This window comes from Danio rerio, chromosome 13 (assembly GCF_049306965.1).
Source record: "Danio rerio strain Tuebingen ecotype United States chromosome 13, GRCz12tu, whole genome shotgun sequence".
NCBI lineage: Eukaryota > Metazoa > Chordata > Actinopteri > Cypriniformes > Danionidae > Danio > Danio rerio.
The window spans coordinates 28,123,691-28,143,432 of NC_133188.1; the positions used below are offsets into that span (position 1 = coordinate 28,123,691).

Below are 19,742 nucleotides of genomic sequence, written 5' to 3' on the forward strand. Positions count from 1 at the left end.
ACCTACTCCCACACACAAACAAGCAATGTCTAGCACGTGTCTATGATGCCCATGTCTCTATGCAGATAGTCAGCTTACTAGATATAATGCAGTCTAGGTAGACTTCTCACTAGATATTGCGACACTGCATTAAAAAACCTCTGACAGCACAAATTTTGCAATCCTAATATTTAATAACAAGCTAAAACACAATATTTCACAGATGAAAACGTAAAATGCCATTAAGCTCATTGGCTGTTGACAGTGTAAAAAGCCAAACAGTTTAAGCAGGGGAAGGACAGTGCTGCGAGCAGCCAGCAGGTGACATGCATTGAACAATTTCTCAAGAATTCCTCCGCTCGCCAGCAGCAGCAGCAGCCGTGTAAACTCAACCACAACTTATCTGCCATAATATTATTACATAAAGAGCCTCGCAAACATATTGAGGGGAACACTTGACCCATTCCTCTGAGACATTAAATCCGGCCTAAACAGATCCAAGAAAAGCTACGGTAAATAATTGAACATCGCAACTCGGTTAGCCTTCAAAACAACCACAAAACAACTCCAGTTAACTGGAGGGGCATGACAGCAAACAGTGTGTTAGTGGATAAAATAAAACCAGACACCCGAGCGTAAAACAAAGTCTAGTGAATAAAGAGACACTCACTCGTTTTGGGTGTTCAACACGAACTTAAAAAACACAAAACAGTGTTGTTTCCGAATTTGACACTTGTCTAACGTTAATCTATTCTGAAATCTCGTCTGCACTCTTCCAGTTTTGGTCACAAACTACGACTTGGCAATGGCATTTCACATTAAGAGTCCAACATCATCATCATCATCTCAAATGTTGACAGCCAAAACAAAACACAGCATCACAAACGCGTCCTGACATTCGTACTTCAGCTCGAGTCCACGGATTAAAGCCCAGACCGAGAGCTAAAAGTCAGGCGAATATCAGAAGCATTCGGTTCTTATCTCGAGCATCGGCTTTCTAAACAGCCCCGGAGCTCAAGTCTAGCACGCTAGGCTAAAGCTGGCTAAATTAGGTTATGCTTTATGACTACTTCCGACAGATGACTATCTATAATTTATGATGACAAAGTCAACGCGTCAATTAACCCGCGGTCTCGCAAACCTTGTTTTCTGGATGCTTTAATACGGTGGACAGGTCAGGTGACTTCTCCGCTTTGCCCGGTCGCGTTACTAAACAGACGCCATTTTGTTACAATGTTGTAGTTTACATGAATCCGACATGACACTGATTACAACCCAATGGAGTCTCATTAAACCTTACCTTCACAAAGACGATCCCGCCCAAGAAACTTTAATATTGGTTAGAAAGGGCAAACACTTATCCCTGGTTTGATAACAAAAGTGTCAATCAGAAGCAAACAGTTCGGCCTCTCGAGGAATCGGTTGGCTTCATAATCTGTCAATAATCACTTGACCCGCCTCTTAAAGGCACAGCTCACCACAACTGAACATTCTGTCATCATTTACTCACTCGCACGCTTTTTTCCCTCTCCCCCAAACCAGCCTGACTTTCTTTTTATCCGCGAAGCAGCACAAGGGGAGATATTAAAGCAGAACGTGAGAAAAACTGACAGCCTCAGGTGTAATTCAACTGCTTATTATAAACACCATAAAAGTGAAGGCTGTCATTCAGCCTGTCGCCTCCTGTTTAGTCATACGCGTTATTACAACAAGAGGGCGAGTAAATGTCAGCATTTTCCTTTTGAGCTAAAACTACCTCTTTAAGGTGACAAACACTATTAGTGCGCACCGCTAATGCAATATTAGAGCTGCTATTCAATCCCCACTAAAACGACCAGGAGCCAGGAATATTTGCTTATCACGTAATTTAATGAGTTTAAAACTACTTGATGGCTCTTTAATGTAAGATCATCCGAAACCCGCTATACACCTTTAAGAAGGCTCCCCCTTATGAGCATCGCACTACACTGCAACATGAGCAGATCGACCTAGTCACACTTTTTGGAGAATAATGTAATGGTGAATAATTAGTCCAAGCGCTCGAGTTATCCGTGGCATTCCCCGTCCTGTGAGCACTGTAATCTAATATAATAATTAGTTCGCGCTTTACAAAGGGCTGTGAACTAGTACCGAGCGCGCGCTCATCCTTACGAAGATATAGCGTGCACGCAAATACACAACATTTATAAACCCTGCGAATGTCTAAGCGGATGATGATGGCATAGCATTTCACCGCGGTTATCCCGAAGCACAAAAAAAATAACTCTTGATTATTTATGTCTAACGCATGCAAAAATGCACTCATATTTCAAGAGCAAGCAACTGAGGACAGATAGCATCTGGAAAATTCCATTTATGCGGGTCAAGCAGTAGCTTGCGATACTTGCGCGGTTCGTGTAACCCAATAACCTTAATAGCCCGAATTAATTTCCCCGCTCGCGTCAAGTTACATCACTCACGACAAGTTCAACTTGAACGATTAAAACATGCCACCGATAACAAGCCACCGCCGAGATAAATGCCCCGACAGCGCTGGCAAAGCGAACATTTACCTTTAAGTTCCTCGCGCGATCTCTCCACGCTCCTCGTATAAGCAATAAAAAGAAACCGCGCTTATTTCTGAAGCTGATGATATATGCGTAAAGTAGCCTGATAAATCCAAGAAGGGTCCTGTTTGATTCGGAAGATGAACGCACGCGTAGGCAGAGGGAACCTGATAACAACTAATTGAAAGGTTAATCTACATAGGAGTCTGTGACAAAGTAGTACCCTCCCCTTTCGGCACTCCATCAGCCACAGAGGAGGACTAACTCGCTGTAACCGCTATGTGACATCACATCGCTCATTGGGAAACAATGTACATTGTTTCAGACTACATGGCATATGGGTGGGAAAAGAGGAGACAAAATGTGCCCTGTCTGTGAAGAGGAAAAGGAAACTTTTAATATCGCTCATTGGCATATAGATGTCAAAGTCAGCATGCGTTTATGCTTGCTATATTGCAAACGTACTATATGTGAGAAAAGATTATATGTGTCATGTTTTTAACAAGAAAAATTAAGTTTCATATAGTTCAAAAATAAAAAATATGTGGCTAATATAGTCACCCTCTAGCTATTTATTTATTTATGTATTTATTTATTCATTCATTTATTTATTTAGGTAAGCTTGTTTTTTAGTCTATAAAAATGCAAGTCAGTGAAACTTCTAGTTTAAAAAAAGCATACACATAACCAAAAATAGGAACACTACTAAATGAGTCATGAAACCTTTATAATCATGACATGACACGTCATGAATGCCAGATTTTATGCATGCTTATGACAACTGTTATTAAATGACATTTGCTCAGTTATGCCATTTAATGACAAGTTTTGTTGTCTTGATAATGTCAAGTTGTCATGACAAATACACAAACAGTTTGTGATGTATTTATGTCAAGTTGTTATAACAAACAATGTCATATTTGCATTTAAAATGTTATAACTGAGCAAATGAAACTTAATGACAATTTTTATAAGCTAAAATCCCATTATATGATTATAAAGGTGTAATGATAGTCTTATGAACACCCCTTCAAGTAAAGTGTCACCCCAAAAGTTAATATGGATTCTGACATTACTTTAAAGTTCTTAACAATTGCTGCGCACCGCGAATGCAGTGTTATATCTCCTATTTAATCCCCAATAAATGACCAGGAGCCAGGAATTTTTGCTCATCACGTAATCTAATGAGTTTAAAACTACTTGATGGCCCTTTAATGTAAGATCACCCAAAACCCGCTCTACACCTTTAAGAAGGCTCCCCCTTATAAGCCACTTTACTTGAATGAGTCATGAAACATTTATAACCATGATATGTCACATCATGCATGCCAGATTTCATGCATGCTTATGACAACTGTTATGACATTTGCTCAGTTATGCTTTTTTTTGACAAGTTTTGTTGTCTTGATAATATCACGCTGTCATGACAAATACACAAACAGGTTGCAAAGTATTTATGTCAAGTTGTTATGACAAATAATGTCATATTTGCATTTACAATGTCACAACTGAGCAAATGAAACTTAATGACAGTTGTTATAAGCTAAAATCCCATTATATGATTATAAAGGTGTAATGATAGTCTTATGAACACCCGTTCAAGTAAAGTGTCACCCCAAAAGTTAATATGGATTCTGACATTACTTTAAAGTTCTTAATAATTGCTGCGCACCGCTAATGCAATGTTATAGCTGCTATTCAATCCCCAATAAACGACCAGGAGCCAGGAGTTTTTGCTCATCACGTAATCTAATGAGTTTAAAACTACTTGATGGCTCTTTAATGTAAGATCACCCAAAACCCGCTCTACACCTTTAAGAAAGCTCCCCCTTATGAGCCACTTTACTTGAATGAATCATGAAACCTTTATAACCATGATATGTTACATCATAAATGCCAGATTTTATGCATGCTTATGACAACTGTTATTAAATGACATTTGCTCAGTTATGAAATTTTATGACAAGTTTTGTTGTCTTGGTTACTTCAAGTTGTCATGACAAATACAAAAACAGGTTGTCATTTATTTATGTCAAGTTGTCATAACAAACAATGTCATATTTGCATTTGAAATGTCACAACTGAGTAAATGAAACTTAATGACAGTTGTTATAAGCATGTATAAAATCAAATTACATGATTTAAAGGTGTAATGACAGTCTTATGAACACCCCTTCAAGTAAAGTGTCACCCCAAAAGTTAATACCTATGGATTCTAACAATACTTTAAAGTCTTAAACAATCAGTCTTCACAAAACACTGAACATTACCTGCAACATTATTAGCTTTAATCCACAGCATCAGTAAATGGTTTAAACTGGATCATAAGTTTTCTGAGGTATACTGGTGTATTCATGAACTCAAACACACATGCAAGCTACTGCAATTTACTACTTGATATATGCTTCAAAAAAAAAAAGTGAGCAAGCGAGTAACATTTTTGATGAGCAAAAGTCAGTATATTGTCAGGAGTCACATGGTATTAGTTTACACTTATTCTTTCACTCTCAAAGTACCAATATTGACTCACCAAGGAGCCTGGTTTCATTTAAAAATCATCTATAATATTCTACTGAGGAAGAAAAAAGTATCACATAGATCTTGGATGGCCTGAGGGTGAGTAAATTAACACCAAGTTTTCATTTTTTGGATGAACTACGCCTTTAATATCACCTATCCAGATCAATATCATGCGAATGCACGCACATATGCGTAATTATAACAAAACTTTCACACTGTTTTAATTATATATGATTTTATAATTGCTCGGAAGGTGTTGCACATTTAATTGATGTTTGTTTTTCAATATAAATACCAGGCTCAATTAAATACAGCTCAGTGTGTTTCACCACAGTTGGAGCAACACAACCAGCGTAAATCAAAGCCATTTCATTTACAAGAAAAAAATTAGTGACAAAACCCCCTGACAGTTCTCGACTGCACATGACTTTACCCTGCAGTGAAAATTTGGTGTAGTGCAGGGCAATCTGAACCACGGACATGTTACTTTTTTACTGTGCCTGAAAGGAAAACAAATTGCACACTGAATAAAACTTGAGCCATGCGGGATGTGGTTACAGTTTGGCAAAAGCCTTCAAACTGGCCTCCAGCAAAGCCTGATCAAGGTGATCTGACACCAAAGGCTTGTCTCTTTCTGAAACCTGATTTACAGAACAGGGTGAGCTACTGGGAGTTATATTCTAACACTATTTATTTTGGTAATATCCTCACACAGCCGTTTTAGTATTGAATTCGGACCATTTTGGAGCGGTTATTGGAAGTTAAACCTATTGGTTATCTGCTGCAGTGGATCATAACACGCTACCTGCCGATTCTCAGGTGACCGCTGGCATTATTTTTAGCCTGAGACTGGCTATCGCAAGTGTTACTTATTTGTATGCCAAAAGGGAAGGTGCATTTGTTTAGTTTACACAGATACGTTGGAATTATTCATGTTTGCATATTTCCACCACTGGCACATTTATATTCACATGCAGTCAGGATAAGTGCTCCGAACAAGTGTATAACAGCGGTAGGGCGAGAAGATTAGCTAAAACTGATGACCTTCCAGATAATGGTTTATTTTTCTAAACACAGAGATGCAACTGTTCGATAGATGTCCAACAGGATGTTATTTTGCCTTTTAAATAATTGAAATATTACACTATTTGCTGTTACGGTGTACCAAACCAAATCAAATAGCATTAAGGATATTGTGCATCAATCATTGTGAAATGTATAAACTTTATATGAGGTCATACAGTAGCCGGTCTTATCTGTTGCTTTAAATAAACTAAATATGATACTATTTGGCAGTTCTAATGAGATAACAGAACTTAGAATTCATTTACTGAGAACATATGATGCTGTTTTTTTTGTTTATGTCAGTGATTATAGATTTTATCCATTCAAATGAATTATTTTAAAATCCCCAAAGACCCAGTTTCAAGTTGTTTGCATAAATAAACATGTCAGACCATTCATTCATTTCTTTTCGGCTTAGTCGCGCTATTAATCCGGGGTTGCCACAGCAGAATGAACCGCCAACTTATCTAGCACGTTTTACGCAGTGGATGCCCTTCCAGCTGCAACTAGCGCTGCGAAACATCCATACACACCCATTCACACACACTCACACACTACGGACAATTTAGCCCACACAGTGACCATCTTGCTTTGAGGTGACAGCACTGCCTACTGCGCCACCCTCTTTTCAGACCAACTTAATAATAAGTTTTTAATTACTCTATACTAACATTTTAATGAATAATTTGGAACAATGTATTACATACACACAAACGGATCAAACACAGACAAAAAGGAGTTTCAAGCATCAAATAATAATAAAAAAAAAACTAATAGTGGAATATGTCCTGTTAATTTTTTCAGAGAAACATTACATAATAAATATCACGAGTTAAAGACAATACCTAAAATGGGTAACATTTTACAATAAGGTTTTAACTAGTTAAAACATTTACTAACATGAACAAACAATGAATAACACATACAGATTTCTATATAGTCCTTTTAAAATTACTTATTGCATTAATATTAACAAGCAAGACTTTGGATTTTAATAATTCACCGCTAATGTTAAACTATGATTAATAAATACTGCACAAGTATTGTTCATTCTTATAAATGTTTATGGATTACATTAACATTAATTAATGGAACCTTATTGTAATGTGTGACTGAATGCAATTTTGTGCCACAATGTGTGGTAGCACTTCACAATACTGATCCATCATTAATTAATAACTAAGCTGGAACAAACAACCAAAGCAATATTAACTGTCTAGTAATTACTGTTAACTGTCACAAAACTGATTAATAAATAACGAATGAATAGCCCACATATGACACTGATAGTTCACTTAACTAGCCAATAACTACTTTCATTTATTCATTTTATTTTCGGCTTAGTCCCATTATTTATCCGGGGTCGCCACAGCGGAATGAACCGCCAACTTATCCAGCTTGTTTTAACGCAGCGGATGCCCTTCCAGCCGTATTCCATCTCTGGGAAACATCCACACACACTACCGACAATTTAGCCTATCCAATTCACCTATACAGCATGTCTTTGGACTGTGTTGAACATAAAGTCTGCACAGAAACGCAGAGGCTTAAACCAGCGACCTTCTTGTTGTGAGGCGACAGCACTACCTACTGCGCCGCCAATAACTACTTTCTTAGGAACTAATTAGAAAGTTTCATAATTAAAAATAAGTAATAAAGGACAAAACTGCAAAACATTACTATTTTGACCACTACTGTGAACAAATATACAATACTCTTTACATCATCGATTGGTAACCTAATAGCATATAGATGTTTCAATTCGATTCTCTATATGCAGAAAATAAAGTTTGCATTGTAACTCACTAGTAATTACTTCAGTGTTACTAATTATTAATTAGTTATGGATGAATTATGATACTTTTTCATTAGTTCTTTAGGTAGAATGAAAAAACAGTATTTATTGACTAGTTAATATTGAATTATACCAGTTTCATCTGTGAGATATTCCTAATCTATTAATCAACTTCTTTATAGTAATTACTAGAGACTTCTTAACAGTACTGTTATTACTTTTTAATTTTTAGACTATTATTACTATTAAAGTACTAATTATTTAACAGTAATTACTAGATAGTTAATATTGCATTAGTCAATTTCCCTGTGCAGTTATTAATGATGGTTTAGTATATTACCCAATAGTTTATACTCCATGTCTATGGTAAAATAATTCCATCCTCATTCAGCATAATTATTCTTAATATATATAAAACAACAAGTGTTCATATTTTATTTTAAATGACTAAATATTCTTGCTGACAAATGGCATTTTAAAGTTTTAAAGTGATGATAAGTATGTTGAAATGCTAATGGTCTAATCCGATTCAATGACTTTGCTAAGCTAAGCTAAAAGTGCTCCCACCACAACAAGAGATTGGCTGAACGGATTAAAAAAATGGTAAAACCTAACTTTTAAACTTTTTAGGAGAGTTAAAAAAAATGAGCCTATTTTCCAATAAAATATGAGTGTTCCTTTACAATATACCAGCAAATAGTTCCTTGTGTAGTTATTAGTCATGAATCAGTATACTAAAATATTACACAATAGGTTCTATGTTTATCCATGTTCTATGGATAAACATGGGTGAAATAATTACATCCTCATTTAGAATATTCATTTTCACCCACAAATGTTCATATTTTATTTCAAACGATTAAATCCTCTTGCTCACAAATGGCATTTTAAAGTTTTAAAGTAATGATGAGCATGTTGAGATGCTAATGGTCTAATATGATCTAATGACTTATGCTAGGCTAAACTAACATGCTCTTATCAGGCAAAGAAATCAGCTGAATTGATTAAAAAAAATGGTAAAACTCTATTTTTAACTTTAGGGAAGTTTAAAATGAGCTTATTTTTCAATAAAATGCGAGTTCCTTCAGAATACCAGCAAACAATTCCCTGTGTAGTTATTAAAGGTACATCAGTACACTAAAGTATTACCTAATAAGTTATACTCCATTTTTTATGGTTAAATATGGGTAAAATATGGGTTCACATTTATTTTTCAGTAATTAAATCCTCTTACTGACAAATAGCATTTTTAAAGTTTTAAAGGAATGATGAGTGTGTTAAGATGCAAATGGTCTAATCAGATTCAATGACTTATGCTAAGCTAAGCTAAAAAGTCTCCCAAAAGTCAAAGAGATCGGCTTAATGGATAAAAAAAAGTTAAAACTTAACTTTTAAACTTTTTAGGGGAGTTGTAAAACGAGCCCATTATCCAATAAAAAAATAGTGTTCCTTTAAAATATACCAGTACATACTTCCTTGAACACAGGGAGAACATGTAAACTCCACACAGAAATGTCAACTTGTCCAGCAGGGACTCGAACCAGCAACCATCATTCTGTAAGGTGACAGTGCAAAGCACCGAGCCACCGTGCCACCCTAGACAGTTATTACTTAACAGTAATTACTAGATAGTTAACATTGCATTAGTCTTTTTCCCTGTGAAGTTAGTAATGATGGATCAGTGTTCTATTATCTAATAGGTTATACTCCATGTCTATGAGTAAACATGGGTAACATAATTACACCCTCATATAGAATACTTATTTTCACCCAGAAGTGTTCATATTTTATTTTAAACGATTAAATCCTCTTGCTAAAAATGGCATGCTAATAGTCAGATTAGACCATTAGCATGTTGAGATGCTAATGGTCTAATCTGATATAATGACTTATGCTAAGCTAAGCTAAAAGTGCTCCCATCAGACAAAGAGATCAGCTGAATGGATTAAAAAAAGGTAAAACTCAACTTTTCAACTTTAGGGGAGTTTAAAATGAGCCTATTTTCCAAACAAAGGTGAGTGTTCATTTAAAATATACCAGCAAACAACTCCCTGTGTAGTTATTAATGGTACATCAGTACACTAAAGTATTACCAAATAAGTTATACTCCACTTTCTATGGTTAAACATGGGTAAAATAATTCCAACCTCATTCAGCATACTTATTCTCACCCACAGTTATTAAAATAGAAAAAATGACAAGTGTTCACATTTTAATTTTAAATGATTAAATCCTCTTGCTGACAAATGGCATTTTAAAGTTTTAAAGTGATGCTGAGATGCTAATGGTCTAATCTAATTCAATGACTTATGCTAAGCTAAGATAAAAGTGCTCTCACCAGACCAAGAGATTGGATGAATGGATCAAAAATGATAAAACTTAACTTTTTAACTTTAGGGGAGTTGTAAAATGAACCCATATTCCAATAAAAGATGAGTGTTCCTTTAAGTTATACCAGCAAATAATTACAGTTGTAATTAATTTCTGTAAATACATCTGTAATTATATTGTTGACCCAAAACCTAATACTTAAAACGATCACATTATAAAAATAACTCACCAACAAACCTGTTTCTATCATGTACCAAAAGACATTTGAGTTATAGTAGTTAAAGACACATAATATACTTTGAAATATATCAAAAAGTGACTTGGCCCAGAGCTTGGTCTGAAACGTTGTATGAAAGCAAGACACCTGTGAATCAACTTACTTTTTTATAAACCTCACAGGCAACTTTCGCAGGTCTTAAAAGCACCCAGCATCATTGTACAACCCACAGCGGGAGGATTAGAGAAGTGGAAAAAACACCAGTGTGACCATGTGCGAGAGCTGAAAATGTGAAATAGTGCTCAAGGACTTTGTCCTTCGCTGTCATTAAGGATTTCGCAGACTAGCGGGTTGTTTAAAACCATGTGCTTGGTGATGCCAATGTGTGTGTGTCATTGACAGAACCCGGATCCACTGTGACAAAGGGGCAGCTGTACCTTCAGTCTCTCTAATGATGCTCACAATAGCTACTCTTCATGCCAAATCACAGAGATGAACCCATGCAGACCTGCTACTGTCATCAACGGGACAGGAAGAAGCTGGAGGCTTTTTCTAACCATCCAAGAGAACACACAGGTGAGTAAAACAGGCCAATAGTGGAGTCCCGCTTTTCTGTTGGACCAAAAACACACATTAGAATCCCAATTCAAGCAATAAAACACTCATTTTTCATAAGCAATTATAATGCAAGGAAGAGAATGAAAGTGACAGCAGTAATACAGGCTCTTTTATTCTTATTTTGGCAGAGGTTATGCTCACACAACAACAGATTTCTTTGATCGTGACACATTCGAGTGTGCTTTTCACAATTACATTTGGTTTACAACAGCAGGACTGGCCAACAAAATTCCTCTGAGATAAAACAAGCCTTTGATTTCGTTAAAGTTCATATCATTCATCTGGCGACTGTAATCAATGTTTGTAATTTACGTATCAGTTTTTAAAGCAGTCTCACCATATGATTAAGGTAATTATGTAAGCAAACAGTCACATCTTAAAATACAGACGCCTGTTTCTGCCATAGGATCAAACAAATGAAAATAATATAAAAATATGGTAATTGTGACTCAACTCAATGCAATTTTTTGTTTGTCTCATACTTAACTTTTTTATTTACCTGACAGTACATTGCAAAAAAAAAAAAGTGAATTCTGTGACAAAGTCAACATTGTGAGACTGAACATATTGGAACTATATTTATTTTGAAATTCTTTGTATGTATGAGTTTGTATGTATGTTTTTTTATGTATTTACTTTCTCAGAATTGCGAGCTTTTTTGCAATTTAAAGTTTATTTATTAAACTTTATTTTCTTCCAATTTGTATTGTACTTTAGATTTTTCTGTTAGAATTGTGACTATTTCTTGCAATAACCAGTTTATTGGCTGGCTTTTTTCATGCAAATGATTTCTTGCCGCAATTCTGCTTTCTTTTTACTTGAAGAGGTGTAAACTCACAATTGGTTGAAAGAACTGTTAAATTTGTCACGACAAGTTGCAATTCTGAGAAAATGTCAGAACTGTGAGATTTGCAAGTCTCAGAAAAACTTACAATTCTCAGAAAAACTGAATTGAGAGATATACAGCATGACCGAAAGAAGTCAAGAGTTTGTATCTCACAATTTTAAATATTTTCATTCTGAATTGCCAATTTTTGGGAGTTTATATTCTTTATTTCAATTAAGTTTATATAGAAAGTTTTTTTTTGTTTTTGCAAGAATCTGAGTAATCAACCAGAATCAAATATAATCTTGCAATTTTATCTCAGAATTGTAAGAAGAAAAGTCACAACAAAAATTTTTACATTTTATTCCAATGGCAGAAAGTAGCTTTCATACGTTCTGACCATGATCTTTAACTGCAATACTAAAATGGACTCATTAAAAACAAATCAACACTTTCATCACAAAAATTCCTCTTTTTGCCTCTTTTGTAAACAGTTGAAATGTGAAAAACATCTCTGTGATCGCATTAAGCCGTGAGACAGAAAAAACCCACGAGGCACGGAAGGCAGCAGGCAGTGAACAAGAGAGGAAAGAGGAAAAGAAGATAAAAAGTCAATTAAAAAAAGAAAAAAAAAAGAAAGGCATTAGTCCTATAAAACACTTGTGCGGCCAAATCTTCCGGTCTCTCAGCGGCCCGTCAGTGGAAGTCTGGCTTTTCTGGGAATGTGCAGCCCGCGTGGCGAATGATGACGTTAGCAGCGTAGTGCCCAGCGCGGATGCACTGCTCAAAGGTCTTATCCTGTACCAGCTGAGACAGGAAACCTGCGCACAATTCAAACACAGAACAGATTTCATCCCAATCAGAAAGCGTGCAGAAACACACGCACGTAAGCATATGTTTAATGAATGCATACATGAACACACATCCAAGCGCGTAAACACACACACACACACACATAAACATATGTCGGAGACTGTTAGCCTAGAAAATCGATTTGGTTGCCTGTAGTTTCTTTTAAAAAATTAAGGAAATCAGGCTTAAGGAGGGGAAAGGTGATGCTTTAATGCTGTGCGATACAGAAATCCTCCAGCTGCCCTCGGGCTCTGAACCCTCCCACCTAGATCTCTGCTCTCTGCTGCATTGAAAAACAGCTGGCAGATTCATTTTCCAACGCGCCGGAGCGCTGGCCTCCAACCTCTTGTTGGAACGGATAAAGGAGTTAAAAAAAATCAATACGACGTTTGAGCAAACACGCTCACAGCTCTATTAGTCGCAAGGTTGTCCTGGAAGAGCTACAGGAAGACATGTTAGCAAGTCAGGCTTGTGGCCTTTGAAAAGCAGAGGGCCGAGTAAGAGGCGGCGTATGAAGATGAATTACGCAGAGCCAGTGATCAACATTGATATTTTTGCTTTACACAGGGAGCCAAACAGCGTTGTGCTTTACGCATTTGATGGATGACTTCACAGTTGAGATCGGAGTAGACGCGCGGTTATTAGCAAAACCCGCAGATTAAAGATAACGGCTGCGGGGAGTCTGGAAACTCCACTAATCCATCACGAAAGCGATCTATTTCCCCCTTAACTGTGTTATCTGGGGTTAAATAGTACAATGGGACATTGGCGGCTTTTTGTGTGACGAAATGAAGCCAAACGAAATGAAGTATAACCAGAATCCGTCTGCAAATTGTCATTCCGGAGCAGCTGTGCGGGGAATAAATAAGCATCGTGTGTCAGAGCTCTTGCATCACGATCCCGTTTCCCAGAGGTTACAGATCAAACCTAATCCTGGATTAAATTGTCTTGTCAATAGTGATTTTCCATCGAACATACTTTCGTCTAGCACTAGTCTGAGTCTGGGACACCTGTTTCAACAATTCAGGCCATTTGTGTGCTGCCTGGAATTTCTTTCTGCTGTAAATTATATGTGAATTATTGTTAATTATTAGTTTCATAAGCCTAGGTGTTGCAGAGGCCAAAAACCTTTAGAATAATGTCTTAATGTTTGTTTGAATATAATAATAATAATAATAATAATAATAATAACAATAATAATAATAATAATAATACCAACAACCACAACAAAAAAAATATTTGGGTTTAATCAAAATTTTTCCAGAGATGCTAAAAGGTTTAAAATAATAATTAAATGTCTGAATTCATCATAAATCATATTTAATAATAATAATAATAATAATAATAATAATAATAATAATAATAATAATGTGAATGTTAAACCATTTATTATGATTAATGTGACTTCTTTACATAAATAGTTATTTACAAGCTTTTTTCTTTGTCTGAATTATGTTAGAATAAATATTCATTAAAGGGCACCTAATTTGACCCCTTTTTCAAGATTTAAGAGAAATCATTAGTGTCTCCAGAATGTGTCTGAAAAGTTTCAGCTCAAAACACCCATCAGATTATTTATTATACCTTTCAGAATATTGGAATTTTCTGCTCTGAACAACATTGTAGCTGTTGTTGTTGCCTGTGCCTTTAATGCTAGTTCTCCCCGCTTACCATTCCCATGTGCCTGTCAGAGTGTGCCTCAATCTTCACCTCAGCTGTGTCAGATAAACAGCACAGTGACATACATGAAAAAAGCAGATCTCATGTAACGTTTGTGAAAAAAAACTACAGTAAGAACTTTCCCAATGATTATTTGATATTTTTGTTTTGGACTTGTGGCGACGCAGTGGCGCAGTAGGTAGTGCTGTCACCTCACAGCAAGGTTGCTGGGTCGCTGGTTCGATCCTCGGCTCAGTTGGCATTTCTGTGTGGAGTTTGCATGTTCTCCCTGCATTTGCGTGGGTTTCCTCCGGGTGCTCCATTTTCCCCCACAGTCCAAAGACATGCAGTACAGGTGAATTGGGTAGGCTAAGTTGTCCGTAGTGTATGTGTGTGTGAATATGTGTGTGAATGTTTCCCAGGGATGGGTTGCGGCTGGAAGGGCATCCGCTGCGTAAAAATGTGCTGGATAAGTTGGCGGTTCATTCCGCTGTGGAGAACCCAGATTAATAAAGGGAATGAGCCAACAAGAAAATTAATGAATGAATGTTGTGGACTTAATTCAAGCCTTTCTGCAACGATGAGTCACACACAATGTCGTAACAAAGTTCATGCACACGCAGCAAGTGCGTTTAACTGTGCACTGTTTTTGCATGGCAAATGTGACAGGATACACGTTAATATTCACTGCTGTATGGATATCCGTTGTGTTAAAGTTAAAAATAAACCTGATTTAACAGCCACAAACCTGGATTGAATAGTCTTCTTTTAGAATTGTATTAACATGTGGCTGTGGTGTTAAAGCAAATACGGTAAAACCGCTGTAATTCATTACAAACATGCATTGTTCTCAAAACATTTTAAACTTGTAAAACTCATTTTTGACCACATTTGATAATGATTGATGATCACAGATAGCCGAACAGATCTTTTAATCCCAGTTGCTTTGCGCATGTTCTGTCTTGTTTATATGATTATATACATTACTATAGAGACATGTTCATACATGGCTATCAATCAATTTGGATGGCGGGGAAACCGCACTCCCAGTTTACGTTGCGGTGGTCCTAAAAATTGGAGGGATTTGGATCCCATTTTAACGCCAGGAAATTTAAAAAAGAGACTTATTTCTTTATATCATCCCAATATGACTGTGGACACAATACCTACACACAGTTCTGTCCAAACAGATTACAAACATAAAATTTTCATCATGGGTGCCCTTTAATAACAAAAAATATATATGGGTTATTGCTATCAGTCTTTTTTAAATATGTTTTTTAAATGTATTATTATTTATATTATTATTAATAATAATAATTACAATAACACCAGCAACAGGCATTTAATTATTTTTAATAATTTTTACAATGTAATGATAATGAGTCCAAAGACATGTGGTACAGGTGAATTTGGTACACTTTGCTATCTGTGCGGTGTTAGATTACTTGCACAATTTCTTCTTTTTTGTTGCTTTGATCACTTCTATTGTCCTCATTTGAGAATCTCTTTGAACAAAAGCATCTGCCAAACAATCAAATCTAAATGTAAAAGCGATTTTTCAAACACATTCTGTCTAGGACTAGTCTGAGTCAAACACACCTGTTACAACAATTCAGTCCGTTTATGTGCCAACTGGAATTTCTTCTGTCGAATACAAAAGAAAATATTTTGAAAAATGTCTCATCGCTTTTTGGCAATACAATCAATAGAAGTCAATAGAGTTCAAATGTTGTTTTGCGCTGGTTTTCATTGTAAGCACGAAAACCAGTAATCATCATCAGTTCCAGAGAAAAATGAGAAGTCACAGGTTGAGGGTGATATGAAGGTGAGGAAATGATTTAACCATTTGGCAGATACTTTTCTCTAAAGTGATTTACATTGCACTGAAAGTACAATTTTGACCAGTTCCTACTTTTCCCTGGGAATTGAACCCACAACCTTGGCGTTGCTTGCACTATGCTCTCCTGTTTAATAAGGGTGTCAAAATTTATTGTTTCTTTAGTGCATCGCAATGCAGACGGGAACATTTCGTTATGTAATTTGTTACATTATGTACTGACATAATTTGCATTTATCTCCTATGTGCATGTCGCCGTAGAATACTATGGCGAGGGAGATGAGTGCGAATAATTAAAATTCAAAAACTCAGCACAATTCACTGCGTGCGTTTGCTGGACAGTCATTCACTTAAACTGAACTTAAAGCAAAAGCCCATATTTCACTGCTATTGAGAAAATGAAGGTAAACTCCATTTCTTTCTCTTTCTCTTTCTCTCTCTCTGTGGCTCCTTTGACCTGCTGTCATGACATTTCCTCTCCTTTCAGCGGTTATAGTGATGCTTGTGAATCCAGACATAAGCGTGTCTTCAGAGTGAGTTTTCTCCACTGCATCTATCATGGATCAGCTGTGATCGCTGCTTTCGTTTGTCAGTGTCACTATCAGTGTACAGCCCCAAAACCTTGCAGCCAATCGCTGCCCTTTTTGTTGAGCGTGTGACCAATCATAGGCGTTTAACAACTCGCTTGACAATGCTCGAAAAGCAAGAGGGTTATTTACATTAGTTTATTTGCTATAAATGCTCATGTTGTTCAGTGTATATAATTAAGTTTTGTTTAATGCATACAAAAAGTGTTTTTTCTTTGAGCAGGTGAAAATAAAAGTACGGTTCATATATCCGACTGTTTGTATAAAGGACAAAATTAAATACAAAAAAAAAATTTATACAAAAATTATTGTGCTGCGAAGTAAAGTATAAAATTGTGTTTGGAAAGAATTGTGCACCAAGATATTTAATTGAACCGAATTGATGGAATGATAATCGTAACCAAACCCTGAGACCAGTGTAGGTTGAAGCTGGATTTATGCTTTTGCCTGGCGCCGCATCACGTATCTGTGCTGACTGTGCGCGCACGTCGCAAAACGGACGAGGCTTTTATACTCGACGTGTTCAACGTTGTGATATTTATTTAAATGGCAAGGGGGGGTCAAAAGAAACTGACTGTAAAGACAGACGGATAAATAGAGAAGTAGGAAGTTTCCGAAACTACGTCATTTCATTAATATCATTCAATACTTTTAAACTAATTATTTTTATTGTTTTTATAAATTATTTTAATGATAAGTATTTTTATAACCATTTAAGATTTTTTTAAGATCAAACTTTGATGCATCGCTTGCTTTCGTTCATATCTCGGACAGTTTTACCTTTTAAATTTATTAAAATATTAATAAAAGGGGATGGGTTGCTCTACAAATATATTTTATTATGGCAAGAATAAAAGCAAAAAAAAGAAAAGTACACTTACTAAATAAAATACTGGTGTTTTTTTTTATTTAGCCTGCTCCACAATTCACACATTACTGTCTGGTTAGTTTCTGTCCTGTACTTATGCTAAAAAGGCAATAATGGTCCAACATTCCTGACCATTATCACCAGTAAAGCCTAGAAAAACAGGCCATCAGTATATTGTAAACCGATTGGTTCAAAGACTCCTTTTTTCTGTTATCAAATGAATAATTTGTACCTTATTTATAGTTTTGTAACTATTAAATTGTTTTAAATTCAAAATTCAACTATATACATCATCAGTGTAAAACCAGTGACTAGTGGAAAAACATATTCTGTAATTGTGTACCTGGGTCTCAACTTTTGCCATGACCTCTTTCGGTTTTAACAAACGTATCCTTCAGGTTTTTCAAAACCTTTTAACAAAAACGTTTTCTTTTCCCACAGCTGTTTCAATTTCTAGTCAAGAATGATTGATCATTAGGTTATCTCTATGATCTTGGATCATAAAGATGTCTGTACTGTTGTACTGTTTCTGACTAAATCTTTTCAGAGTGTTTCATAATGAACTCAAATCAAATGCGGCGCCGCGCGCACTGTTAGCTCGAGTCTCAAAAAATACCATGCGCACCGCCAGCCGAAATCATGTCACGCGCACCCAAAGTGAACATCCGCAAACTCTGCGATGACGTCACATTCGCTGCGTGCACTCAAGCTAACAAGCGTACCCCTCGAGTATAAACCAGACAAGAAAGAATACCATAGTTTTAGTAGTACAGTACCTCCAACAAAAGCGTCTCCAGCCCCATTGGTGTCCACTATCTCGCTCTGGTCGATCTCCAGGACAGGGAATGTCTCCACCTTGTCACCTGTGGAAAAGATGGTCCACGGTAAGTGTGAGCTTGTTAAACTATTGTAGAGCTGAAAAATGAGCCTCATTTACAGACCGGCTGTTTGGTAGACGTGTGAGACTTTCTACTGTCAAATATGGTCTTTTTTATATAAAAGACTGTATAGTTTCCTTAGAAGCTCAAAGAACTTTTTCATTTTTCAACAGTGTCAAGCATAGATTCAAAGCCGCAAAAATAAAAAACATCACTGTTTCGAGAGCTCACACGCCTTGTTTTCTGCGTATGTCTCCTTTACAAACAAATCTAGTTAGCATGATGCTAATCATCCATGACACAGCAGAGACAAGAACCAACTTAGCATCATGAAAAGATGGAGAAGTTCCCTTAAGACATGCAGAAATGAACAGAGGGATGTGCCATTTTCACTGGATGAGCTGTAAGAGCCCTGCTTGGGCCTTGAACTCAAGGAGAGGCAATTATATCATTTGGCGGTTCTTCAGCACCGCAATTCTTGTAGAGAAATGAATCAGCTCTCAAAAATAGCATTTGAAAGACGACGTCAGTCTATTTTCAGCATTCAGTCTGAATGATCTGTCCCCTTTCGGGCTAAAATAATGCATTAACTGTCCCGCGGTTCCCTCTCGAATGCCTTCTGCCATACGCTTGTGTTTTATTCATGCCATTAGGCTCCATTAGGGTTGAATAAGGCTGATATAACTTTGCTTTGCAGTAAGAAGAGCACTTCAGAAAACCTGATATTAGATTCTTGAGGGTGTTCAGAAAATTCCACATGTGGCAAGTCTGGCAACACAATCCAGCACTGCAATTTGCCATCTGAAACTGAGCTACTGCTGCCTTCAAGAGCACCTGGTGGGTGCCGACTGCAGCCGCTATTACCACATGCCACACAGTCAAGCTGGAAAAATAAAAACACGACATGACAATTGCAGTCACATCTGGTATACAATTAGATTAACATAATTGAATCCAATGCACTTTTACAGAGAACTATAATAATACAAATTAGTTATTGGGTTTACTAATGGCCTGTTTCCACTCAGTAGTGCACTTCGGTACAGTACAGAACAGTAGGCATGAACTTTTTTAGCACTACCACAAATACTAAAATTGCGAACTGTACCACTTTTTTGGCACCCTATTTAAGGGTATTTAGTTAAATTTTACAGTACCAAA

The 19,742-nt window shown here is 36.4% G+C and overlaps 2 protein-coding genes and 1 long non-coding RNA gene across 19 annotated transcripts in view; 1 reads left to right on the top strand and 2 right to left on the bottom strand.

Moving 5' to 3' along the window:
- The window catches only part of kat6b (K(lysine) acetyltransferase 6B), a 40,357-nt gene extending 37,653 nt beyond the window's left edge, over positions 1 to 2,704 (bottom strand). For 4 of the 16 annotated variants that reach the window (XM_073920905.1, XM_009307396.4, XM_009307394.4 and 1 more), the window contains exon 1: positions 2,532 to 2,704. The gene's annotated coding sequence lies outside the window, so the exon portion shown is untranslated. Of the gene's footprint in view, positions 1 to 649 lie in introns of all 16 variants that reach the window. The other 12 variants (XM_073920906.1, XM_073920903.1, XM_073920899.1 and 9 more) reach the window with 3 other exon arrangements.
- A 2,970-nt stretch (positions 2,705 to 5,674) lies between these two features.
- Positions 5,675 to 11,499, top strand: LOC141377186 (uncharacterized). The gene is made up of 2 exons (XR_012389310.1): positions 5,675 to 5,864; positions 10,856 to 11,499. It is a non-coding gene; the product is annotated as an uncharacterized lncRNA (long non-coding RNA).
- Positions 11,159 to 19,742, bottom strand: part of adka (adenosine kinase a) — a 282,153-nt gene continuing 273,569 nt past the window's right edge. For both annotated transcript variants that reach the window (NM_212791.2, NM_001272084.1), the window contains exons 10-11: positions 18,480 to 18,566; positions 11,159 to 12,718 (exon numbers count right to left, since the gene is read on the bottom strand). In NM_212791.2, the coding sequence (NP_997956.1) occupies positions 12,594 to 12,718; positions 18,480 to 18,566 (212 nt within the window). In that variant the 3' untranslated portion in view covers positions 11,159 to 12,593. The remainder of the gene's footprint in view (positions 12,719 to 18,479; positions 18,567 to 19,742) is intronic.